Genomic DNA, 26994 nt, shown 5'->3' on the forward strand with positions numbered 1-26994 from the left:
ACGGGCTGAGCGGAGGTGTTCCGCAAAGCGGTCACCCAATCTGCGTTTGGTCTCCCCAATGTAGAGGAGACCGCATCGTGAGCAGCGATATTTGCGCCGCCGCCCCCGGTCGAATTTCCACCCTGGAGTATATTGGGGGGGGGGGGGGGGGGGCGGTAGTGAAGGTGGTTGGGGTGGGGATGGTGCAGGAAGAGGTAAAGCCTCCCACCAGTGGTGGCACTGGAGCTCCCCCCCTCCGAGCCCAAAAGAAAAAACAGCGCCAGCACTGGCGGCCGCCATGACAGCGTGACGAGTTGACATAGGGAATTCCCCTATAGTAAATGTTGACAGGGGTTCTTGCGGGGGGGGGGGTAAGGGATTGTAAGAGGCACCTGATGATCTCCCCTCGCTCCAGGCCGCTCACCGCCTCGCTCTCGGCGCCCGGCGGCTGCTCCACCACCAACGACGACGCCGCCGCCCGCACTTTGCCGACGGTGCGGGTGAAGCTGAACGACACCGGGCCCCGCTCCGCCATCTTGATCGCCGAACCCCGATCGCCCCCACTGCGCAGGCGCCTCGCGCACAGCCCGCCGGGAATTGTAGTCCGCGGGTGGAGCAGAGACGACGACAACTCCCACAACCCACCGCGGTCAGATTCGGCCAACCCCGCTCCGCCATCTTGATCGCCGACCCCGATCGCACCCACTGCGCAGGCGCCTCGCGCACAGCCCGCCGGGAATTGTAGTCCGCGGGTGGAGCAGAAACGACTACAACTCCCACAACCCACCGCGACCAGATTCGGCCAACCCCGCCCTGCCCTCCTCCCGATTTCCCTTCATATTATTTCATTTTCCGTCGAACCCTTTCCTTTCCAGATTAAATCTCTGGCCGCGGTGGGGTGAGGAGAAAAAAAAAAATTAAAAATCGTTTAACGACCACGCATGCGCAAAATGGCCGCCCAAGCCCCGTTCGGCACTACAAGTCCCAGCAGGCACGGCGCGAGGATTTAATTTTTTTTCTTCCCCTCATGTGAGCGACTTTATCTCATTCGCCCACCTGGGGGAAGTTTTTGAAGGAAAAGAAACAGGCACCGGCTGACAAAAAAGAAGAGCTCTCTTTAATGCTGCACAACCCGCTGGGCCACGGCAGCCAATCGGGAGGCAGAGTGGCTGATGAGTGGCAGATGGCGTCTGGCCAATCGGCTGGCGGCCGGTGGGCGGCGTCCTGGGCGGGCGGGAGGGGGGGCGTGGCCTCTCGCTCCGGCCTGGAGTGGGCGGGGCTGAGACTTGATGGGCAGCCGGCGGGAGGCCACGCCCACCTCTCCCATTCTCTCTCTCGCTCTCCCTGGGCTCGCCTGTCAATCAAGCCCCAGGCAATGGATAGCACTGAATGCACCACTGTATTATAGCAGGGAGCTGAGGGCAGCACCAGCATCAGCACCACCAGCAGGGGCCAAGCCACCCACTGCAGCAGGTAAAACAAAAAAAACACACACACACTGCCCTTGATCCACTCACCCTGCACTGCATGCAAGGCGATGCATTCTGCGTCGTTCAGCTCCTTTCGAGGGGGCAGCTTTGAGCCTGCGAATCACCATCGCTCCAAAGTGGACAGCTGTCACTTTGCATTCAGGAACCGCTCCGCTTGCAACGCCGCTTCCACCCCCCCCCCCCCTTGGCGCCGCCGCATCACGCCGAGTTGGCGCCGCTCGCTGTCCCTCCCCGAGTGACCCCCCGCTGTCCCGGGCAGCCGAGGGGCTGGGGAGAGAAGGAAAGGGGGTGCGCTTGGCGGGATGGGGATTTGGGGAGGGGAGTGTGGGGACGGAGAGGGGGCGCATAGGGAGGGGATGGGGGAAGGGGGACGGTTAGGGGAGGAAGGGGAGACGTGGGTTCCGGCCCCCAACCTGCGACTGTCCTGTCGCCTTTCACGCACTCCCCAGCCCAGGAGGCTCAGGAGAGGCAGCACTGTGCTGACAGTCAGCCAGGCAATCGAGGGGCCCAGATTCAGTCTCAGCCTCACAATCAGCAGTCCTCCCCCACAGTAAGGGCCACTCACTGTGTAACAGTACAGAATTACTGGGAGTGTTTGATGGGACAGTGCAGAGGGAGCTTTACTCTGTATCCAACCCGTGCTGTACCTGCCCTGGGAGTGTTTGATGGGGACAGTGTAGAGGGAGCTTTACTCTGTGTCTAAGCCGTGCTGTACCTGCCCTGGGAGTGTTTGGTGGGGACAGTGTAGAGGGCGCTTTACTCTGTATCTAACTCCGCGCTGTACCTGCCCTGGGAGTGTTTGATGGGACTGTGTAGCGGGAGCTTTACTCTGTATCTAACTCCGCGCTGTACCTGCCCTGGGAGTGTTTGATGGGACAGTGTAGAGGGCGCTTTACTCTGTATCTAACTCCGCGCTGTACCTGCCCTGGGAGTGTTTGATGGGGACAGTGTAGAGGGAGATTTACTCTGTATCTAACCTGTGCTGTACCTGCCCTGGGAGTGTTTGATGGGACAGTGTAGAGGGAGCTTTACTCTGTATCTAACCCGTGCTGTACCAGCCCTGGGAGTGTTTGATGGGGACAGTGTAGAGGGAGCTTTACTCTGTATCTAACCTGTGCTGTACCTGCCCTGGGAGTGTTTGATGGGACAGTGTAGAGGGAGCTTTACTCTATCTAACCCGTGCTGTACCTGCCCTGGGAGTGTTTGATGGGGACAGTGTAGAGGGAGCTTTACTCTGTATCTAACCCGTGCTGTACCTGCCCTGGGAGTGTTTGATGGGGACAGTGTAGAGGGAGCTTTACTCTATCTAACCCGTGCTGTACCTGCCCTGGGAGTGTTTGATGGGACAGTGTAGAGGGAGCTTTACTCTGTATCTAACCCGTGTCCTGGGAGTGTTTAATAGGTACAGTGTCGATGGAGTTTAACCGTGCCCTCTCCCCACCCAGCCTGATTGTAAATAATCTTTCCGTTGACACTGGTTACTTATCAACTAGGTATTTGACCTTTAAGCCCAGTGAACTTAGAACATTGTATTCTAATCACCACTCCAATGAGATGCTAACACTGCAATTTCTCTTGATTCCCCTCTCTCCCCCTACCCAGACATGTTGAGAAAGCTACTCAGCCTCAATCACTGGACACAGAAGACCAGTGAGAGCACCTTATCTCGGGACGAGAAGGGGGGTCTGAACCTTCGAGTGCTGGGCGGAGCGGAGTACGGACAGCTCCTCTACTTGGCCGAGCCCCAGGAGGGGAGAGGCCGACACCAGGGCGGGAGGCTGCAGGCGGGTGACCTGCTCCTGGAGGTCAATGAGGCGCCAGTGTCTGGCCTCACGCAGAGGGACGCCCTGGGCTTGCTGGCAAACGTCACCGACCCTGTCCGAATCAAAACGGTGCCACAAGGTGAGGTCTTCACCCCAGCATGTTCCGCTCGCACGTTAATGTGTCCCCTGTATGTGAATTAATGCCAGTTAATGTGAATCTCAAATGTGAGTTACTGCGGGTTAATGCGGGTTAATGCGAGATAATGCGGGTTAATGCGAGTTAATGCGAGATAATGCAGGTTAATGTGAGTTAAAGCGGGTTCATGCGGGTTAATGTGAGTTAATGCGAGTTAATGCGGGTTAATGCGAGTTAATGCAGGTTAATGTGAGTTAATGCGAGTTAATGCGGGTTAATGTGAGTTAATGCGGGTTAATGCGAGTTAATGTGAGTTAATGCGGGTTAATGCAAGTTAATGTGGGTTAATGCGAGTTAATGTGGGTTAATGCAGGTTAATGTGAGTTAATGCGGGCTAATGTGAGTTAATGTGAGTTAATGCGGGTTAATGCAAGTTAATGCGGGTTAATGCAGGTTAATGTGAGTTAATGCGAGTTAATGTGGGTTAATGCGAGTTAATGCGAGTTAATGCAAGTTAATGCGGGTTAATGCGAGTTAATGCGGGTTAATGCGAGTTAATGCGGGTTAATGCAAGTGAATGCGAGTTAATGCGGGTTAATGCAGGTTAATGTGAGTTAACGCGGGTTAATGCAAGTGAATGTGAGTTAATGCGGGTTAATGCAAGTTAATGCGAGATAATGCAGGTTAATGCGCGTTAATGTGGGTTAATGCGGGTTAATGTGAGTTAATGCGGGTTAATGTGAGTTAATGCGAGTTAACGTGGGTTAATGCGAGTTAAGCGGGTTAATGCGAGTTAATGTGTGTTAATGCGAGTTAATGCGGGTTAATGCGAGTTAAGCGGGTTAATGTGGGTTAATGCGAGTTAAGCGGGTTAATGCGGGTTAATGCGAGTTAAGCGGGTTAATGCGGGTTAATGTGGGTTAATGCGGGTTAATGTAGCTTAATGCGGGTTAATGCGAGTTAAGCGGGTTAATGCGGGTTAATGTGGGTTAATGCGGGTTAATGTAGCTTAATGCGGGTTAATGCGAGTTAATGCTGGTTAATGCGAGTTAATATGAATTAAAACTAGTTAATGTAGTTTAATGTGGGTTAATGCAAGTTAATGTGGGTTAATGCTGGTTAATGCGAGTTATGCGAATTAAAAGGTGTTAATGCAGTTTAATGCGGGTTAATGTGAGTTAATGCGGGTTAATGCGGGTTAATGTGGGTTAATGCGGGTTAATGCTGGTTAATGCGGGTTAATGTGGGTTAATGTGAGTTAATGCGGGTTAATGCTGGTTAATGCGGGTTAATGTGAGTTAATGCGGGTTAATGCGGGTTAATGTGGGTTAATGTGAGTTAATGCGGGTTAATGCTGGTTAATGCGGGTTAATGTGAGTTAATGCGGGTTAATGCTGGTTAATGCTGGTTAATGCGGGTTAATGTGAGTTAATGCGGGTTAATGCGGGTTAATGTGGGTTAATGTGAGTTAATGCGGGTTAATGCTGGTTAATGCGGGTTAATGCTGGTTAATGTGGGTTAATGTGAGTTAATGCGGGTTAATGCTGGTTAATGCTGGTTAATGCGGGTTAATGTGAGTTAATGCGGGTTAATGCGGGTTAATGTGGGTTAATGTGAGTTAATGCAGGTTAATGCTGGTTAATGCGGGTTAATGCGAGTTAATGCGGGTTAATGCTGGTTAATGTGAGTTAATGCAAATTAAAATGGGTTAATTCAGTTTAATGCGAGTTAATGTGGGTTAATGCGAGTTAATGCAGGTTATTGTGGGTTAATGCTGGTTAATGCGGGTTAATGCTGGTTAATGCGAGTTATGCGAATTAAAAGGTGTTAATGTAGTTTAATGCGGGTTAATGCGGGTTACTGTAAGTTAATGCGTGGTAATGTAGTTAATGCGTTTTGATACGGGTTAATGTGAGTTAAGACGTGTTAATGAGAGTTAAGGCGGGTTAATATAAGATAATAATGCGTGTTAATGCAAGTTAAGGCAGGTTAATATAAGTTAATGCGTGTTAATGTGAGTTAAGGCGTGTTAATGCATGTTAATGCGAATTACTGAAAGTTAAGGCGGGTTAATATAAGTTCATAATGTGGGTTAATGCGTGTTAAGGTGTGTTAATGCGAGTTAAGGTGTGTTAATGCGTGTTAATGCATGTTAATTTTAAGATTAGGATCACAGGCTCACACACAGATTACCCAACAGGGTTTTTGGAGTCGCCAGGCTTTTATTAAAGAGCTACAGTTTTAAAGCATAATCAGGTATTACATGTGTTTTAAGCCGAGTATAATAGACATACAACCCATGACAGTAGGAGTGATCTACGACTCTCGAATCGGAATGCCACGACCGGACGGACGGGGAGACAGTACGGTGGTCTCGGATTGGGTGGATTCCTGCAGTCTGCTGCAGTGGTCACTTCCGTTGGGTCATCCCTCGAGCTGTTGGAGGTGTGAGGCCGTCAGCCACCTCAGAGGCTAAACTTGACCAAGGTGTTAGGCCGTAGACACCTCGGGGAAGCCTTCGCCCCTGACTGGCTGATTTCCCCTCTCGGTCGTCTATATTTATAATTATTTCGGTGGGCTGGTAATCACCTGGTGTCAATCACTTGATCCCCCATCCTATTGTCCAATTGTGAAGCAGGAAGGCATCCCTCACCGTCCCTTTCTGCATGGCTGACGAGGCCGCCCCCTCTCAGGAATGTTTTGTTCTGTTTCTTTAAGGACATTTTATGACTTTTCGGCTCCATTTTTGCCTATTATCCCGCCACCCTGCGATGTTTTGCATTTTACGATTCCCTTATCACTTCTATTTGTCTTTTGATGCTTGTTATTCGACCTTGCTGGCATTTCTGCTATCTGATCCCGGCTGCATGTTGTCCGTCTTTGTTCTAAGAATTAAAACCCATCTTTGAATCGAACAGCTATTTCTTACAATTCCCTTCTTTGAGAAGGAAGTATCCTTATTAACTTCTCACAATCGGCTCTTGACTAACCTCTTACTGCTCTCTCAACTTGGACGTTAGTTAGTAGGGAGTCTCGGAGATTTCTCCCTTCCTTACATTCCATTCCTTTGAGGAGAAGGAGCAACCTCTGACCCCTGACTCAAATTCAATTCACTGTTCCAATTCTGCCCCGCCTGGGGTATCCTCTGTTTCTTCTATCTTTCCTGATCTTACCCCGCCTGGGGTCTCCTCTACATTGCTTCAGATCTTCTCTTTCGGTGTGCTCAATTAATTTGTTAGTGTTGGTTAGCCGTAGGCATGAGTAACCAATTGGCTTATGTATCAAAGTCTTACTACATATATCAAATACACTATCATTACAAGTTGGAGAACTACCAGAGCGTGTGAAATAATACGAACCTAAGGGTGTGCTGATGTATTAAGCCCAATGCCCAATATCCCACCAGTGTGAGTTGTCCCCTATGCTGTCAATTTCAATATCCATTCTCGAGTTGTCTTGCTCCAAAACATAAAAATGCTTTAGGGAGGAGTTCAGTCGCATCATGAGCTCACTGAAACCCTCAAACAACAGGGGAATGTCGTATCCGAGTATCTGAATTGTGTAGCTCATACTTAAAAACGTGTTGGGTGATGGGACAGGTCCTGTTAGACCCGTAAAGCATGGTAATTGCAGTAGTAGTGACACAGGAGGCACCACCAAAATCAACTCATACTGGATTCGTACTGGTTTTTCCCACGCTCTGTTACCTACAAAACACAATTATTACAGTCACAGTTAAATTCAGTCTTACAATCTTTTCAAGTGACATTACAGTTTCACATCTAATCAACAAATCATGGACTTGAAAGATTACATAGATACATAGATACATAGAAGATAGGAGCAGGAGTAGGCCATTCGGCCCTTCGAGTCTGCTCCGCCATTCAATGAGATCATGGCTGATCATCCAAATTCAGTACCCTGTCCCTGCCTTCTCCCCATATCCCTTGATCCCTTTAGCCTTAAGAAATATATCCAACTCTTTCTTGAATATACTTAATGAACTGGCCTCCACCGCCCTCTGTGGCAGAGAATTCCACAGGTTCACCACTCTCTGGGTGAAGAAATTCCTCCTCATTTCAGTCCTAAATGGCTTACCCCTTATCCTTAGACTGTGACCCCTGGTTCTGGACTCCCCGATCATCGGGAACATCCTTCCTGCATCTAGCCTGTCCAGGCCTGACAGAATTTTATAGGTTTCGATGTGATCCCCTCTCAATCTTCTAAACTCCAGTGAGTATAAGCCCAATCGACACAATCTCTCCTCATACGTCATTCCTGCCATCCCAGGTATCAACCTGGTGAATCTTCGCTGCACTCCCTCCATGGCAAGAACATCCTTCCTCAGGTAAGGCGACCAAAACTGCACACAATACTCAAGGTGTGGTCTCACCAAGGCCCTGTACAACTGTAGCAAGACATCCTTGTTCTTGTACTCGAACCCTCTTGCTACGAAGGCCAACATACCATTTGCCTTCTTAACCACCTGCTGCACCTGCATGCTTACCTTCAGCGACTGGTGCACAAGAACACCCAGGTCTCTTTGCACTTCCCCTTCTCCCAATCTATTACCATTCAAATAATAATCTGCCTTCCTGTTTTTGCCACCAAAGTGGATAACCTCACATTTATCCACATTATACTGAATTTGCCATGTTTCTGCCCAATCACCCAACCTGTCCAAATCGTACTGGAGTTTCACGACATCCTCCTCACAGCATACCCTCCCACCCAGCTTTGTGTCGTCTGCAAATTTGGAGATATTACATCCAATTCCCTCGTCCAGATCATTAATATATATTGTGAACAGCTGGGGTCCTAGGACCGATCCTTGCGGTATCTCCAGATCTCTTTTGCTCGTAGCCATCTTGTGGATAATTCTTACTAAACATGATTTCTCCTTGGCCCTCAATTGTCCCAATCCAGATTCCATGTAACTCTCCACTTCAACTTCAATTTCAATCCCTCCAACAGGTACCAGTGTGTTTAACTCTATTCTGATTGTTTCATTAATTAGGTAGTTTCTCGATAAGGTATGTGTCAGTGCTTTAAAGGTTGTCTCGCTCTCCTGAGCCACATTAACCATTTCATGCTTCGCTGTTGTCAAGTAACTGAGCATGTCTGAGACCCGTATTTCAGTGCAGATTCACCATACATTCCCGGATGGTAATTGCCTCATACATAACGAATCACCTTTGCACACTCACATCGGTATCTCCATATTATGCCACACGTGCCATCCGATACAAGCCATTCTCGGGCTGTCAGGTGATCTTATCACCAAACATATCTTCCCCTCCCCTCCCCTTTCAGCATTCCGCAGGGACCGCTCCCTCCGAGACACCCTAGTCCACTCCTCTATCACCCCAAACAGCCCTTCCCCTTCGCCTGGCACCTTCCCGTGCAAGCGGAGGAGATGTAACACCTGCCCCTATACCTCCCCCCTTCCCACTGTCCAGGGCCCCAAACACCCCTTCCGGGTGAAACAGCGATTTACTTGTACTTCCCGCAATCTAGTATACTGTATTCGCTGCTCACGATGCGGTCTCCTCTACATTGGGGAGACCAAACGCAGATTGGGTGACCGCTTTGCGGAACACCTCCGTTCAGTCCGTAAGGGTGACCCCGAGCTTCCGGTCGCCTGTCATTTTAATTCACCGCTCCATTCCCACTCGGACCTCACCGTCCTTGGCCTCTTGTATTGTTCCACGGAAGCTCAACGTAAACTCGAGGAACAGCACCTCATCTTCCGATTAGGCACTCTGCAGCCTTCCGGACTCAATATCGAGTTCAACAATTTCAGATCATAACCTCGGCCCCTATTACACATTTTTTCTTGTAATTTTTCCACTCCTTCCCCCCCCCTCCCTTTCCTTTTGTTTCTCTCTCACACCTGGCAGCTATCTCTTGCCCTGCCAGTACACTTCACACCTAATCTCAGCCTATTACCATCTCGTCTAAGCTCTTTTGTTTCTTTCACTTCTTTTGTTCGATCGCAGCCCTGCCTTCGATCTAATTTCTTTTCTTTCCAGTTTTGAAGAAGGGTTCGACCCGAAACGTCAACTCAAATTTCTCTCCACGGATGTTGCCTGACCTGCTGAGTTTTTCCAGCATTTTCTGTTGTCTGGAGGTCTTTGTTCATCTTCCACCGCATGTCTTGGATAGTGGCCAGGCTATCAAATTCAGTTTTCTTAAAAAGTTCATTATAGGCAGGGACACAAATGTCTCCAAGAAAAAGCTATCAATTTACTATTCTTAACTACACTTTCCTGACTTTCACTAGAAAATTTGGAAAATTCTCAATTGATGGTGTAATTCTCTTGTTTCTATCTCACACCCTCAAATACTTCCTCTCTCCATTTTACACATCCCATTAATTATCATTCATATCTCATTCATGAGCCCTGGAGGAACTTTGCTGTCCAGTATAATATTTAAGATTGAAAACATATCAAACATTCTCACTTGGTTCAAGTTATTAACACTTTTTATTTATCATTATTTTAGAGGATCTTTTATTTTCCCAAAAGTAACCAAATATATAGTGCCTGAGTCCATTTTGTTATTACAAAATTATCCCAAAATCCAAACAGCAGTATTGTTGAACTGACAGGTTTTGTCAATGTTCAATTTAATTTCTATTAATTTATCTTCCATTTCCAATTTCAGAAACAAGTAATTCTCAGGCTAGGTAGCTTACACAGTGTTTTAACGTTAGAGACAGAAGTGCTGCAATTAGTTTACAAGGTAACTTCCATATAGCAAAAGAAAGAAGATAATCAATTGTGACTCTGCTTAAAGCCCAAGGGGTTAATTTATCAAATCATAATTTTCCTTCTGTCACTGTGGGGAAATATTAACTTAAAATTAAGAAACTTAGATTTAATAATGTCCAATATCTTTAAATTTCATACTAAAGTTGTTGCTCGGTGAACTTAAACAGCTGTCAGTGGAAAGGGTTAACTCCTTTGCAGGTTTTAAGAAGGTGGAGCAAAACATTGTCAGGCGCACGCAATTGCGTCACTTCACGTAAATTTAAAAAAACTTTCCCGATCGAAAAGACAGTTGTGTTTTCGTACTTTAACTAAACATGAACAGAACAGATAAAACAAAACAAAATAGCACATTCTTGCAGAAAACAGTAAATTACATCATATTTCTCATTGTCCTTTCTTCAGATGTCTTTCTAAAATACTGCAAAAACATTGAATATAACTGGAGAAAAATTAGTTTTTCACATTTAAACAAATCAAATCAAACTGCTTTAGAAGATTTCACCATAGCAACCGCGACTCCAAGGTTAAATCTTAGACTGAAACTTAGGGGGAAAATTTCAGTATCGCCCCGTTTGGGGCGCCATTATCGGCCGTGCGCAAAGTTTAGCGCCTGGTGCTAATTATCGCCTCCGACGGCAAACTTGGCTTTTATCGCCCCTGGAGGTGATTGGAGCGCTAAATCAGGCGCTTCACACCTGTCTTAAGGCGCAAAGGCCGAGGAGCGAGGCGCTACCTCAGAGCGCTGGCGAAGCAAGGAAGGGCAAATCAAAATCAACCTGCAAAGTGCTGCTCAGTGCTCAAAACTCCTTCACACAGCGTTGAATCTCTCCAGAAGTCTCTCTCTCTCTCTCAGAATGCGTGGTGCAAAAATGTCACCGACAAAAAAAGGCAGGAAGCGGTCGCCTTTAAATAGCGCTCCCCCAGTCCCTTTCTGACAGCAAAACGCTCCCCTCAACCTGTCGTTGCTAGCGGCAGGCGGTAAGGGAGGGGGCGCCACTCAATATCTGGTCCGGGGCGTTGCGCACTCGACTGACGTCACGATCTGCCGGCGCAGGAGATCGTGGCGGTAGTGTGTAGCGCCGCCGCAAAATGTCTAGTTAATTTCGCGAGCGGCGCAAACATCGCCGCGCCCGGGCGCAAGTTGCTTTGCACCCCAATTGGCGCCCTCTTAAGGAGCTAACGGGAGGCGCAAACAACAGAATTTCCCCCCCTTAATCTTTTGTTAAACAAACTTTTTGTTGCTCTTCAGTTTTTACACACCAGCTTAACTTAAATTGTAGTTCAAAGTTTTTTTCTTGCAATTATTGTGGCACAATCTTATTCGCACATTCTTAAAACTTCCAAAATCCAAGACCAGACAAAAGTTTTTAAATGCTTTTAACACAGAGAAGTGGGTGGAGCTAAACCACACATAACAGAATCTTTCTTTTAAAGACAGATTTTTCAGACAAAAGAAATACTGTAACTTCTTAAACATTCATAATCGGGAAAACACACACTTTCATACAAACTGAAATTCCAGCGCTTTTTAAGGATCCTTTCACTCAGCAAATCTTGTGTTTTATTTGTCTCGGCACAGACGTTAACAACTTCCATGTCGGTAAAGCTTTACATTTTCTTTTTTCCCTTTTTAAATCGGTGTCTCAGCAGCTTTTCCTGGCTTTCCAAATCCCTGTTTTATCGCTTCCTTTGCTGAGTTTTCAGATTGGTTAGCCTGCAAATTAGATCTTTTTCCTTCTTCATCTCTCCCTCTCTCTCCTGCACTTTATGCTTCACCTCCTTCAGGCTATCTATCAACTGTTCCCGGTGATATGCCAACACCGTTGTATTTCTGGTTTTACCTTTCAACAAGCTCTTTACCGCTCCCTTCTATCAGAGAGAAAAAAAAAACACTATACTCAGTCCAAGCAACGATCACGGGCGTTCGACCGGACTCCGGTCACCCCGACCGGAACCTTACAACTCCTAACTCTGTGATCCCACTTCTGATACCACTGTAAGATCTGGATCACAGGCTCACACACAGATTACCCAACAGGGCTTTTGGAGTCGCCAGGCTTTTTATTAAAGGGCTACAGTTTTAAAGCATAATCAGGTATTACATATGGTTTAAGCCGAGTATAATAGACATACAACCCATGACAGTAGAGAGCGACCTGCGACTCTCGAATCGGAATGCCACGACTGGACGGACGGGGAGGCAGTAGGGTGGTCTTGGATTGGGTGGCTTCCTGCAGCCTGCTGCAGTGGTCACTTCCGTTGGGTAATTTCTCAAGCTGTTGGAGGTGTTAGGCCGTCAGCCACCTCAGAGGCTAAACTTGACCACGGTGTTAAGCCGTAGACACCTCGGAGAAGCCTTCGCCCCCGACTGCCTGATTTCCCCTCTCGGTCGTCTATATTTATAGTTATTTTAGTGGGCTGGCAATCACCTGGTGTCAATCACTTGATCCCCCATCCTATTGTCCAATTGTGAAGCGGGAAGGCATCCCTCGCCGTCCCTTTCTGCATGGCTGACGAGGCCGCCCTCTTATCTTTCTCAGGAATGTTTTGTTCTGTTTCTTTAAGGACATTTTATGACTTTTCAGCTCCATTTTTGTCTATTATCCCACCACCCTGTGATGTTTTGCATTTTACGATTCCCTTATCACTTCTGTTTGTCTTTTGATGTTTGTTATTCGACCTTGCTGGTATTTCTGCTATCTGTTCCCCGGCTGCATGTTGTCCGTCTCTGTTCTAAGTATTAAAACCCATCTTTGAATCGAAGAGTTATTTCTTACATAATGCGAGTTAAGGCGAGTTAAGGCGGGTTAAGGCGTGTGAATGCGTGTTAATGCGAGTTAATGCATGTTAATGTGAGTTAAGGTGGATTAAGGCATGTTAATGCGTGTTAAGGCGAGTTAAGGCATGTGAATGCGAGTTAAGGTGACTTAAGGCGAGTTAAGGTGGGTTAATGCGTGTTAATGTGAGTTAAGGCGGGTTAATGCGTGTTAAGGTGGGTTAAGGTGTGTTAATGCGTGTGAAGGCGAGTTAGGGCATGTGAATGCGTGTGAATGCGTATTAATGCGAGTTAATGCGTGTTAATGTGAGTTAAGGTGGATTAAGGCATGTTAATGCGTGTTAAGGCGAGTTAAGGCGTGTGAATGCGAGTTAAGGCGAGTTAAGGTGAGTTAAGGTGTGTTAATGTGAGTTAAGGTGAGTTAAGGCATGTGAATGCGAGTTAAGGCGAGTTAAGGCATGTTAATGCGTGTTAATGCGAGTTAAGGCGAGTTAAGGCGGGTTAATGCGTGTTAAGGTGAGTTAAGGCGGGTTAAGGCGTGGTAATGCGAGTTAAGGCGGGTTAATGGGTGTTAATTCGTGTTAATATGTGTTAATGCGAGTTACGGCAGGTTGATGCGTGTTAATGTGAGTTAAGGTGGGTTAATGCATGTTAATGCGATTAATGCATGTTACTGCGTGTTAATGCGAGTTAAGGCGGATTAATGCGAGTTAAGGTGTGTTAAGGCGTGTTAATGCGAATTAAGGTGGGTTAATGCGAGTTAAGGCGGGTTAAGGTGGGTTAATGCGAGTTAAGGCGAGTTAATGCATGTTAATGCGAGTTAAGGCGGGTTAATGCGAGTTAACGTGTGTTAAGGCGGGTTAATGCGGGTTAAGGCATATTAATACGTGTTAATGCAATTTAATGAGTGTTAATGCGAATTAAGGCGACTGCAAGTTAATGCGAGTTAATGCAAATTAGTGCAGGTTAATGCGAGTTTGTGCGAGTTAATGCGGGTTAATACAGATTAATGCGAATTAGTGCAAATTAGTGCAGGTTAATGTGAGTTAATGCGAGTTAATGCGGGTTAAAGCAAGTTAATGAGTGTTAATGCGAATTAGTGCGACAATGCAGGTTAATGCGAGTTAATGTGCGTTAATGGGGGTTAATGCGGGTCAATGCGAGTTAATGCAGGTCAATGCGAGTTAATGCGGGTCAAGGCGTGCTAATGCGAGTTAATGCAATTTAATGAGTATTAATGCAAATTAATGCGGGTTAATGCAGGTTATCACAGAAATCACAGAAACCCCACAGTGCAGATAGAGGCCATTTTGGCCCATCGAGCCTGCACCGACACATATCCCACCCAATCCCTGTAATGCCACGTATTTAATCCCCCTAACACTAAGGGTCAATTTATCATAGCCAATCAACCTAACCCGCACATCTTTGGACTGTGGGAGGAAACCGGAGCACCCGGAGAAAACCCACGCAAACACGGGGAGAATGTGCAAACTCCACACAGACAGTCACCCGAGGCCGGATTCGAACCCGGGTTCCTGGCGCTGTGAGGCAACAGTGCTAACCACTAGGCCACCGTGTTAATGGGGGTTAATGCGAGTTAATGAGGGTTGATGCAGGTTAATGGGGGTCAATGCGAGTTAATGCGAGTTAATGCGTGTTAATGTGATTTAATGAGTATTAATGCGAATTAATGCGGGTTAATGGGGGTTGACGTAATAAAACTCACTACACACTTGGTTGGAGCATAAAGCAAGGCTTTAATCAACTTGTTTCAGAACATGGAGGTCTAGTTGTACTTCACTAGTTCCTTGTCTTACAAAATGTCCCTGTGCAAGCTGGGCCCACGCCCGAGTATTTATACTCCTTGGACGGCGCCACCAGCTGGCCGTCCAGCGTTATTTCATAGGTAGTTTCTCGATGATGAGATCTATGACAGGGGTTAATGGGAGTTAATGGGGGTTAATGCGAGTTAATGAGGGTTAGTGTGGTTTAATGGGGGTTAATGCGAGTTAATGCGAGTTAATGTGTCAGCTGTGGCTCAGTGGGCAGCACTCGCCTCTGAGTCAGAAGGTTGTGGGTTCAAGTCCCACTCCAGAGACTCGAACACAATAATCTAGGCTGACACTCTAGTGAGGGAGTGCTGCACTGTCGGAGGGGCAGTACTGAGGGAGCGCCGCACTGTCGGAGGGGCAGTACTGAGGGAGCGCCGCACTGTCGGAGGGGCAGTACTGAGGGAGTGCCGCACTGTCGGAGGGGCAGTACTGAGGGAGCGCCGCACTGTCGGAGGGGCGGTACTGAGGGAGCGCCGCACTGCCGGAGGGGCAGTACTGAGGGAGCGCCGCACTGTCGGAGGGGCGCTACTGAGGGAGCGCCGCACTGTCAGAGGGGCAGTACTGAGGGAGCACCGCACTGTCGGAGGGGCAGTACTGAGGGAGCGCCGCACTGTCGGAGGGGCAGTACTGAGGGAGCACCGCACTGTCAGAGGGGCAGTACTGAGGGAGCGCCGCACTGTTGGCGGGGTGGTACTGAGGGAGCGTCGCACTGCCGGAGGGGCGGTACTAAGGGAGCGCCGCACTGTCGGAGGGGCGGTAATGTGGGAGCGCCGCACTGTCGGAGGGGCAGTGCTGAAGGAGCGCCGCACTGTCGGAGGGGCAGTACTGAGGGAGCACTGCACTGTAAGAGGGACAGTACTGAGGGAGCGCCGCACTGTTAGAGGGAGCAGTACTGAGGGAGCGCAGCACTGTCGGAGGGGCAGTACTGAGGGAGCATTGCACTGTCGGAGGGGCAGTACTGAGGGAGCACCGCACTGTAAGAGGGACAGTACTGAAGGAGTGCCGCACTGTCGGAGGGGGAGTACTGAGGGAGCGCTGCACTGTTGGAGGGGTGGTACTGAGGGAGCGCCGCACTGTCGGAGGGGTGGTACTGAGGGAGCGCCGCACTGTCAGAGGGGCAGTACTGAGGGAGCGCCGCACTGTCGGGAGGGCAGTACTGAGGGAGCGCAGCACTGTCAGAGGGGGCAGTACTGAGGGAGCACCACACTGTCGGAGGGGCAGTACTGAGGCAGCGCCGCACTGTCGGAGGGCCGGTACTGAGGGAGCTCCGCACTGTTGGAGGGGCGGTACTGAGGGAGTGCCGCACTGTCGGAGGGGCAGTACTGAGGGAGCGCTGCACTGTAAGAGGGACAGTACTGACGGAGCGCCGCACTGTTGGAGGGGCGGTACTGAGGGAGCGCAGCACTGTCGGAGGGACAGTACTGAGGGAGTGCCGCACTGTCGGAGGGGGAGTACTGAGGGAGCGCTGCACTGTTGGAGGGGTGGTACTGAGGGAGCGCCGCACTGTCGGAGGGGCGGTACTGAGGGAGGGCCGCACTGTCGGAGAGGCAGTTCTGAGGGAGCGCCGCACTGTCGGAGGGTCAGTACTGAGGGAGAGCCGCACTGTCGGAGGGGCAGTTCTGAGGGAGCGCCGCACTGTCGGAGGGTCAGTACTGAGGGAGAGCCGCACTGTCGCAGGGGCAGTACTGAGGGAGCACCGCACTGTCGGAGGTGCGGTACTGAGGGAGCGACGCACTGTCGGAGGGGCAGTACTCAGGGAGCGCCGCACTGTCAGTGGGGCAGTACTGAGGGAGCACCACACTGTCGGAGGTGTGGTACTGAGCGAGCACCGCACTGTCGGAGGGGTAGTACTGAGGGAGCGCCGCACTGTCGGTGGGGCGGTACTGAGGGAGCGCCGCACTGTCGGAGGTGCGGTACTGAGGGAGCGCCGCACTGTCGGAGGGGCAGTACTGAGGGAGCGCCGCACTGTCAGAGGGGCAGTACTGAGGGAGCGCTGCACTGTCGGGAGGGCAGTACTGAGGGAGTGCAGCACTGTCAGAGGGGGCAGTACTGAGGGAGCGCAGCACTGTTGGAGGGGCAGTACTGAGGGAGCGCCACACTGTCGGAGGGGCAGTACTGAGGCAGCGCCGCACTGTCGGAGGGGCAGTACTGAGGGAGCGCCGCACTGTCGGAGGGGTGGTACTGAGGGAGCGCCGCACTGCCGGAGGGGCAGTACTGAGGGAGCGCCGCACTGTCGGGAGGGCAGTACTGAGGGAGTGCAGCACTGTAAGAGGGACAGTACTGAGGGAGTGTCGGAGGGGCAGTACTGAGGGAGCACCGCACTGACGGAGGGGCAGTACTGAGGGGCAATACTGAGGGAGCGCCGCACTGTTGGAGGGGCTGTACTGAGGGAGCACTGCACTGTTGGAGGGCAGTACTGAGCGAGCGTCACACTGTCGGAGGGGCAGTACTGAGGGAGGGCCGCACTGTCGGAGGGGCGGTACTGAGGGAGGGCCGCACTGTTGGAGAGGCAGTTCTGAGGGAGCGCCGCACTGTCGGAGGGTCAGTACTGAGGGAACACCGCACTGTCGGAGGGGCAGTACTGAGGGAGCGCCGCACTGTCGGAGGGGCTGTATTGAGGGAGCGCCGCACTGTCGGAGGGGCGGTACTGAGGGAGTGCCGCACTGTTGGAGGGCAGTACTGAGGGAGCGTCGCACTGTCGGAGGGCAGTACTGAGGGAGGGCCGCACTGTCGGAGGGGTGGTACTGAGGGAGGGCCGCACTGTTGGAGAGGCAGTTCTGAGGGAGCGCCGCACTGTCGGAGGGGCGGTACTGAGGGAGCGCCGCACTGTCGGAGGGGCGGTACTGAGGGAGCGCCGCACTGTCGGAGGGGCAGTACTGAGGGAGCGTCGCACTGTCGGAGGGGCGGTACTGAGGGAGCGTCGCACTGTCGGACGGGCGGTACTGCGGGAGCGCCGCACTGTCGGAGGGGCGGTACTGAGGGAGCGTCGCACTGTCGGAGGGGCGGTACTGAGGGAGCGCCGCACTGTCGGAGGGGCAGTACTGAGGGAGCGCCGCACTGTCGGAGGGGCAGTACTGAGGGAACGCCGCACTGTCGGAGGGGCGGTACTGAGGGAGCGCCGCACTGTCGGAGGGGCAGTACTGAGGGAGCGCCGCAGTGTCGGAGGTGCCGTCTTTCGGATGAGACGTTAAACCCGAGGCCCCACCTGCTCTCTCAGGTGGACGTAAAAGATCCCATGGCACTATTTCGAGAAGAGTGGAGGAGCTATCCCCAGTGTCCTGGCCAATATTTATCCCTCTATTAACATAATAAAAAAAAGATGATCTAGTCATTTATCATATTGCTGTTTGTGGGAGCTTGCTCTGCGCAAATTGGCTGCCGTGTTTCCAACATTACAACACTCCATAAAGTACTTCATTGGCTGTGAAGCACTTTGAGACATCCGGTGGTGGTGAATGGTGCTGGAGAAATGCCAGTCTGTCTTTCTTCTTCCTTTCTTTAATGTGACTGTGTGTCAGCCTGTGTGTGTGCGACTCCGGGTGTGAGTGTTTCAATCTGTGTGTGTATCGGTGTGCGCGTGCAAGTCTCTGTCTGTAATTGTGTGTGGGAGTCTGTCTGTGTCTGTGTGTGTGAATCTGTCTGTGTCTGTGTGTGAGTCTGTCTGTGTCTGTGTGTGTGAGTCTGTCTGTGTCTGTGTGAGTCTGTCTGTGTGAGTCTGTGTGTGTCTGTCTGTGTGAACCTGTCTGTGTCTGTGTGTGAGTCTGTGTGTGTGAGTCTGTCTGTGTCTGTGTGAGTCTGTGTGTGTCTGTGTGTGTGAATCTGTCTGTGTCTGTGTGTGAGTCTGTCTGTGTCTGTGTGTGTGAGTCTCTGTGTTTGAGTCTGTCTGTGTGTGTGTGAGTCTGTCTGTGTCTGTGTGTGAGTCTGTGTGTGAGTCTGTCTGTGTCTGTGTGTGTGAGTCTGTGTGTGAGTCTGTGTGTGCCTGTGTGTGAGTCTGTGTGTGTCTCTGTGTGTGAGTGTGTCTGTGTGTGTGAGTCTGTCTGTGTCTGTGTGTGTGAGTCTGTGTGTCTGTGTGTGTGAGCCTGTGTGAGTCTCTGTGTGTGAGTCTGTCTCTGTGTGTGTGTGAGTCTGTCTGTGTCTGTGTGTGAGTCTGTGTGTGTGAGTCTGTCTGTGTATGTGAGTCTGTGTGTCGGTGTGTGTGAGTCTGTCTCTGTGTGTGTGTGTGAGTCTGTGTGAGTCTGTGTGAGTCTGTCTGCCTATGTATGTGAGTCTGTCTGTGTCTGTGTGAGTCTCTCTGTGTCTGTGTGAGTCTGTCTGTGTCTGTGTGTGTCTGTGTGTGTGAGTCTGTCTGTGTGTGTGAGTCTGTCTGTGTGTGTGAGTCTGCCTGTGTCTGTGTGAGTCTGTCTGTGTGTGTGTGTGAGTCTGTGTGTGTCTGTGTCTGTGAGTCTGTCTGTGTCTGTGTGTGAGTCTGTCTGTGTCTGTGTGTGAGTCTGTTTGTGTCTGTGTGTGAGTGAGTTTGTGTGTGTGAGTCTGTCTGTGTGTGAGTCTCTGTGTGTGAGTCTGTGTGTGTCTCTGTGTGTGAGTCTGTTTGTGTCTGTGTGTGAGTGAGTTTGTGTGTGTGAGTCTGTCTGTGTGTGAGTCTCTGTGTGTGAGTCTGTGTGTGTCTCTGTGTGTGAGTCTGTTTGTGTCTGTGTGTGAGTGAGTTTGTGTGTGTGAGTCTGTCTGTGTGTGAGTCTCTGTGTGTGAGTCTGTGTGTGTGAGTCTGTGTGTCTCTGTGTGTGAGTCTGTCTGTGTGTGTGTGTGTGTGTGTCTGTCTGTGTCTATGTGTGTGAGACACTGTGTGTGAGTCTGTGTGTGACTCTGTGTGTGAGTTTGTGTGTGTCTGTGTTGTGAGTCTGTGTGTGTGTGTGTCTGTCTGTCTGTGTCGATGTGTGTGAGACACTGTGTCTGAGTCTGTGTGTGACTCTGTGTGTGAGTTTGTGTGTGTCTGTGTTGTGAGTCTGTGTGTGTATGTGTCTGTCTGTCTGTGTCGATGTGTGTGAGACACTGTGTGTGAGTCTGTGTGTGACTCTGTGTGTGTTGGGGTGTGTCGAGACCGGACATGAGCTGATTCTCCCTCACCTGCTGTCCCCTCAGGTTCCCAGTTGAACTGTGACCTGCGGCACTTCCTCAAACAGGCGTTCAGTAAAGGCTCGGCGGACTTGGATCTCCAGGAGCGGATACGACAGAACCTGTACATCCGAGCAGTGCCATGTGAGTAGTGAGAGTGCCTGGGCGATGCCCAGTGACTGGAACATCACCTGGGGAGCGGGGGGTGGGGTTGGGAACCCGGGAGGCTGAGGGCAATCAGGACATCCGGTGCTGTGATGCCAAACTGTGGGAGGCAGGAATTGGTGAGGGACAGATTAAGAGAAACATCAAAACATGGAGACCAATTTGTTTTTCTCCATTTGTTTGCGTTACTGATTCCTGTTTGATGGGACAGTGTAGCGGGAGCTTTACTCTGTATCTAACCCGTGCTGTACCTGCCCTGGGAGTGTTTGATGGGACAGTGTAGAGGGAGCTTTACTCTGTATCTAACCCGTGCTGTACCTGCCCTGGGAGTGTTTGATGGGACAGTGTAGAGGGAGCTTTACTCTGTATCTAACTCGTGCTGTACCTGCCCTGGGAGTGTTTGATGGGGACAGTGTAGAGGGAGCTTTACTCTGTATCTAACCCGTGCTGTACCTGCCCTGGGAGTGTTTGAAGGGGACAGTGTAGAGGGAGCTTTACTCTGTATCTAACCCGTGCTGTACCTGCCCTGGGAGTGTTTGATGGGACAGTGTAGAGGGAGCTTTACTCTGTATCTAACCCGTGCTGTACCTGCCCTGGGAGTGTTTGATGGGACAGTGTAGAGGGAGCTTTACTCTGTATCTAACTCGTGCTGTACCTGCCCTGGGAGTGTTTGATGGGGACAGTGTAGAGGGAGCTTTACTCTGTATCTAACCCGTGCTGTACCTGCCCTGGGAGTGTTTGAAGGGGACAGTGTAGAGGGAGCTTTACTCTGTATCTAACCCGTGCTGTACCTGCCCTGGGAGTGTTTGATGGGACAGTGTAGAGGGAGCTTTACTCTGTATCTAACCCGTGCTGTACCTGCCCTGGGAGTGTTTGATGGGACAGTGTAGAGGGAGCTTTACTCTGTATCTAACTCGTGCTGTACCTGCCCTGGGAGTGTTTGATGGGGACAGTGTAGAGGGAGCTTTACTCTGTATCTAACCCGTGCTGTACCTGCCCTGGGAGTGTTTGAAGGGGACAGTGTAGAGGGAGCTTTACTCTGTATCTAACCCGTGCTGTACCTGCCCTGGGAGTGTTTGATGGGACAGTGTAGAGGGAGCTTTACTCTGTATCTAACCCGTGCTGTACCTGTCCTGGGAGTGTTTGATGGGACAGTGTAGAGGGAGCTTTACTCTGTATCTAACCCGTGCTGTACCTGCCCTGGGAGTGTTTGATGGGGACAGTGTAGAGGGAGCTTTACTCTGTATCTAACCCGTGCTGTACCTGCCCTGGGAGTGTTTGATGTGGACAGTGTAGAGGGAGCTTTACTCTGTATCTAACCCGTGCTGTACCTGCCCTGGGAGTGTTTGAAGGGGACAGTGTAGAGGGAGCTTTACTCTGTATCTAACCCGTGCTGTACCTGCCCTGGGAGTGTTTGATGGGACAGTGTAGAGGGAGCTTTACTCTGTATCTAACCCGTGCTGTACCTGCCCTGGGAGTGTTTGATGGGGACAGTGTAGAGGGAGCTTTACTCTGTATCTAACCCGTGCTGTACCTGCCCTGGGAGTGTTTGATGGGGACAGTGTAGAGGGAGCTTTACTCTGTATCTAACCCGTGCTGTACCTGCCCTGGGAGTGTTTGATGGGGACAGTGTAGAGGGAGCTTTACTCTGTATCTAACCCGTGCTGTACCTGCCCTGGGAGTGTTTGATGGGGCAGTGTAGAGGGAGCTTTACTCTGTATCTAACCCGTGCTGTACCTGCCCTGGGAGTGTTTGATGGGGCAGTGTAGAGGGAGCTTTACTCTGTATCTAACCCGTGCTGTACCTGCCCTGGGAGTGTTTGATGGGACAGTGTAGAGGGAGCTTTACTCTGTATCTAACCCGTGCTGTACCTGCCCTGGAAGTGTTTGATGGGGACAGTGTGGAGGGAGCTTTACTCTGTATCTAACCTGTGCTGTACCTGCCCTGGGAGTGTTTGATGGGACAGTGTAGAGGGAGCTTTACTCTGCATCGAACCCATGCTGTACCTGCCCCAGGAGTGTTTGATGGGGACAGTGTAGAGGGAGCTTTACTCTGTATCTAACCCGTGCTGTACCTGCCCTGGGAGTGTTTGATGGGACATTGTAGAGGGAGCTTTACTCTGTATCTAACCCGTGCTGTACCTGTCCTGGGAGTGTTTGATGGGGACAGTGTAGAGGGAGCTTTACTCTGTATCTAACCCGTGCTGTACCTGCCCTGGGAGTGTTTGATGGGACAGTGTAGACGGAGCTTTACTCTGTATCTAACCCGTGCTGTACCTGTCCTGGGAGTGTTTGATGGGACAGTGTAGGGGGAGCTTTACTCTGTATCTAACCTGTGCTGTACCTGCCCTGGGAGTGTTTGATGGGGACAGTGTAGAGGGAGCTTTACTCTGTATTTAACCCGTGCTGTACCTGCCCTGGGAGTGTTTGATGGGACAGTGTAGAGGGAGCTTTACTCTGTATCTAACCCGTGCTGTACCTGCCCTGGGAGTGTTTGATGGGGACAGTGTAGAGGGAGCTTTACTCTGTATTTAACCCGTGCTGTACCTGTCCTGGGAGTGTTTGATGGGACAGTGTAGAGGGAGCTTTACTCTGTATCTAACCGTGCTGTACCTGCCCTGGGAGTGTTTGATGGGACAGTGTACATAAGAACATAAGAACATAAGAAGTAGGAGCAGGAGTAGGCCATACGGCCCCTCGGGCCTGCTCCGCCATTCAATAGGATCATGGCTGATCCAAATCTAGACTCACGTCCACTTCCCTGACTTCTCCCCGTAACCCCTTATTCCCTTATCAGCTCGGAAAATGTCTATCTCCATTTTAAATTTATTTAATGTTGCAGCTTCCACAGCTCTCTGGGGTAGCAAATTCCATAGATTTACTACCCTCTGAGTGAAGAAGTTTCTCCTCATCTCAGTTTTGAAAGGGCAGCCCCTTATTCTTAGATTATGCCCCCCAGTTCTAGTCTCACCCATCAGTGGAAACATCCTCACCACATCCACCCGATCAAGCCCCCTCACAATCTTATATGTTTCGATAAGATCGCCTCTCATTCTTCTGAACTCCAATGAGTAGAGGCCCAACCTACTCAACCTTTCCTCATACGTCAACCCCCTCATCTCTGGAATCAACCGAGTGAACCTTCTCTGAACCGCCTCGAGAGCAAGTATATCTTTTCTTAAACATGGAAACCAAAACTGCACACAGTATTCCAGGTGTGGCCTCACCAATACCCTGTATAACTGCAGCAAGACTTCCCTGTTTTTATACTCCATCCCCCTTGCAATAAAAGCCAAGATTCCATTGGCCTTCCTGATCACCTGCTGCACCTGCATACTAACTTTTTGTGTTTCATGCACCAGGACCCCCAGATCCCTTTGTACTGTAGCACTTTGCAGTTTCTCTCCATTTAGATAATAACTTGCTCTTTGATTTTTTCTGCTGTAAAGACTGATGCAAAATATTTGTTCAGCATCTCCATGTTCCCCACCACTAGTTTCCCGGTCCCATCCTCTAAGGGACCAACGTTCACTTTAGCCACCCTTTTTCTTTTTATCTAGCTGTAGAAACTCTTACTATCTGTTTTTATATTTTTTGCTAGTTTACTTTCATAATCTATCTTCCCTTTCTTAATTAATCTTTTAGTTATTGTGTGCTGGCTTTTAAATGCTTCCCAATCTTCTATCCTCCCACTAGATTTGGCTACTTTATATGCCCTTGTTTTCAGTCGGATACTATCCTTTATTACTTTACTAAGCCACGGATGGCTGTCTTTTCTTTTTTTCCCCTTTTTCCTCAGTGGAATATATTTATCTTGAAAGATGTGAAATATCTCCTTGAATGTAGACCACTGCTCTTGTACCGTCTTACACTTTAATCTGTTTTCCCAGTCCACTTTAGTCAATTCTACTCTCATACCTTCATAGTCTCCTTTATTTAAGCTCAGTACGCTGGTTTGAGATCCAACTCTCTCATCCTCAAACTGAATTTGGAATTCAACCATATTATGGTCACTCATTCCAAGGGGATCCTTTACTAGGACATTTTTTATTAATCCTGTCTCATTACACAGGACCAGATCTAAGATTGCCTGCCCCCTGGTTGGTTCAGTTACATATTGCTCAAGGAACCCGTCCCTAATACACTCTATGAACTATTCCTCAAGGCTGCCATGCCCAATTTGATTAGTCCAGTCAATATGAAAGTTAAAATCCCCCATGATTATAACTGTTCCCTTATTACAAGCCCCAACTATTTCCTGATTTATACTCCGACCAACAGAGTTGCAACTGTTAGGAGGCCTATAGACTACGCCCACTAGTGACTTTTTCCCCTTATTATTCCTTATCTCCACCCAAGCTATTTCACTATCCTGATCCTTTGACCCAATATCATTTCTGACTATTGCAGTGATTCCATCCTTGATTAACAGAGCAACCCCACCTCCCTTTCCTTCCTGTCTGTCCTTCCTAATTGTCAAATACCCTTGCATGTTTAGTTCCCAGTCATGATCCTCTTGCAGCCATGTTTCCGTAATGGCCACCAGATCATACCCATGTGTAGTTATTTGTACCGTCAACTCGTCCATTTTGTTACGAATGCTGCGTGCATTCAGATAAAGAACTTTCAAATATGTAGAGGGAGCTTTACTCTGTATCTAACCCATGCTGAACCTGCCCTGGGAGTGTTTGATGGGACAGTGTAGAGGGAGCTTTACTCTGTATCTAACCCGTGCTGAACCTGCCCTGGGAGTGTTTGATGGGACAGTGCAGAGGGAGCTTTACTCTGTATCTAACCCGTGCTGTACCTGCCCTGGGAGTGTTTGATGGGACAGTGTAGAGGGAGCTTTACTCTGTATCTAACACGTGCTGTACCTGTCCTGGGAGTGTTTGATGGGACAGTGTAGAGGGAGCTTTACTCTGTATCTAACCCCGTGCTGTACCTGCCCTGGGTGTGTTTGATGGGACAGTGTAGAGGGAGCTTTACTCTGTATCTAACCCCGTGCTGTACCTGCCCTGGATGTGTTTGATGGGGACAGTGTAGAGGGAGCTTTACTCTGTATCTAACCCGTGCTGTACCTGCCCTGGGAGTGTTTGATGGGGACAGTGTAGAGGGAGCTTTACTCTGTATCTAACCCGTGCTGTACCTGCCCTGGGAGTGTTTGATGGGACAGTGTAGAGGGAGCTTTACTCTATATCTAACCCGTGCTGTACCTGCCCTGGGAGTGTTTGATGGGACAGTGTAGAGGGAGCTTTACTCTGTATCTAACCCATGCTGTACCTGCCCTGGGAGTGTTTGATGGGACAGTGTAGAGGGAGCTTTACTCTATATCTAACCCGTGCTGTACCTGCCCTGGGAGTGTTTGATGGGGACAGTGTAGAGGGAGCTTTACTCTGTATCTAACCCGTGCTGTACCTGCCCTGGGAGTGTTTGATGGGACAGTGTAGAGGGAGCTTTACTCTGTATCAAACCCGTGCTGTACCTGTCCTGGGAGTGTTTGATGGGGACAGTGTAGAGGGAGCTTTACTCTGTATCTAACCCGTGCTGTACCTGCCCTGGGAGTGTTTGATGGGACAGTGTAGAGGGAGCTTTACTCTGTATCTAACCCGTGCTGTACCTGCCCTGGGAGTGTTTGATGGGACAGTGTAGAGGGAGATTTACTCTGTATCTAACCCGTGCTGTACCTGCCCTGGGAGTGTTTGATGGGACAGTGTAGAGGGAGCTTTACTCTGTATCTAAGGAGAAGGAGACCCTGGGAAGCTTGGAATAAATCGGACGATAAACAAACCAAGGTTGGCAGTGTGCTTGACGGACACGCCTTGAGCAAACACAAAACTTTCATGGATTCAGGTAGCTCAGCACTGGACCACAGCCAGCAGTGATGGGCCCGTCCTCCACACAGCCAGCCTGGGTCCTCCTCGCTCTCCCAGTTCCAGGGAGGCTCACGTTCTTTGACCCGACCGCGGATCTTCTCAGGGTGTTTCAATTGCCCGTGCTCCGCACGCACCTCCTGAACCCTGTCCCCGCCATAGCTCAATGGGTCTCGCTCTCCTGAGTCCAAAGGTCATGGCTTCGAGCCCCCGCTCCAGAGACTCGAGCCCCATAATCCAGCCCCGACACTCCCCCGGTGCCAGTACTGAGGGAGCGTCGCACTGTCGGAGGGGCGGTACTGAGGGAGCGCCGCACTGTCGGAGGGGCGGTACTGAGGGTGCGCCGCACTGTCGGAGGGGCGGTACTGAGGGAGCGCCGCACTGTCGGAGGGGCAGTACTGAGGGAGCGCCGCACTGTCGGAGGAGCGGTACTGAGGGAGCGCCGCACTGTCGGAGGGGCAGTACTGAGGGAGTGCCGCACTGTCGGAGGGGCGGTACTGAGGGAGCGCCGCACTGTCAGAGGGGCGGTACTGAGGGAGCGCCGCACTGTCGGAGGGGCGGTACTGAGGGAGCGCCGCACTGTCGGAGGGGCAGTACTGAGGGAGCGCCGCACTGTCGGAGGGGCGGTACTGAGGGAGCGCCGCACTGTCGGAGGGGCAGTACTGAGGGAGCGCCGCACTGTCGGAGGGGCGGTACTGAGGGAGCGCCGCACTGTCGGAGGGGGAGTTCTGAGGGAGTGCCGCACTGTGGGAGGGGCGGTACTGAGGGAGCGTCGCACTGTCGGAGGTGCCGTCTTTTGGGATGAGACGTTAAACCCGAGGCCCCGTCTGCCCTCTCAGGTGGATGTAAAAGATCCCACGGCCACTATTGGAAGAAGAGCGGGGGGAGTTCTCACTACTCACAGCCGATTAAGCACCTCTTTTGAAGTGTGGTCACTGTTGTAATTTAGCAAACCCAGCAGCCAACTTGCACACAGCAAGCTCCCACAAACAGCAATGTGACAATGACAAGATCATCTGTTTTTTAGTTATGTTGTTTGAGGGATAAATATTGGGCCCAGGACACCGGGGAGAACTCCCCCCTGCTCTCCTTTTGACAG

At 50.3% G+C, this 26994-nt stretch overlaps 2 protein-coding genes across 3 annotated transcripts in view; one reads left to right on the top strand and one right to left on the bottom strand.

Annotated features, from left to right (window-relative positions):
- Positions 1-554, bottom strand: part of gpkow (G patch domain and KOW motifs) — a 67796-nt gene extending 67242 nt beyond the window's left edge. For both annotated transcript variants that reach the window (XM_085979016.1, XM_085979014.1), the window contains exon 1: positions 372-554. In XM_085979016.1, the coding sequence (XP_085835142.1) occupies positions 372-514 (143 nt within the window). In that variant the 5' untranslated portion in view covers positions 515-554. The remainder of the gene's footprint in view (positions 1-371) is intronic.
- Positions 555-1334: 780 nt separating this feature from the next.
- Positions 1335-26994, top strand: part of LOC147086833 (membrane-associated guanylate kinase, WW and PDZ domain-containing protein 2-like) — a 105707-nt gene continuing 80047 nt past the window's right edge. Inside the window, exons 1-3 of the mRNA XM_085979017.1 lie at positions 1335-1452; positions 3072-3371; positions 19889-20005. Coding sequence (XP_085835143.1) covers positions 3074-3371; positions 19889-20005 — 415 coding nt within the window. The 5' untranslated portion in view covers positions 1335-1452; positions 3072-3073. The remainder of the gene's footprint in view (positions 1453-3071; positions 3372-19888; positions 20006-26994) is intronic.

This window comes from Somniosus microcephalus, unplaced genomic scaffold (genome assembly GCF_052327205.1).
Source record: "Somniosus microcephalus isolate GS21.2 unplaced genomic scaffold, FLI_Smic_1.0 unresolved_chr7, whole genome shotgun sequence".
Lineage (NCBI taxonomy): Eukaryota > Metazoa > Chordata > Chondrichthyes > Squaliformes > Somniosidae > Somniosus > Somniosus microcephalus.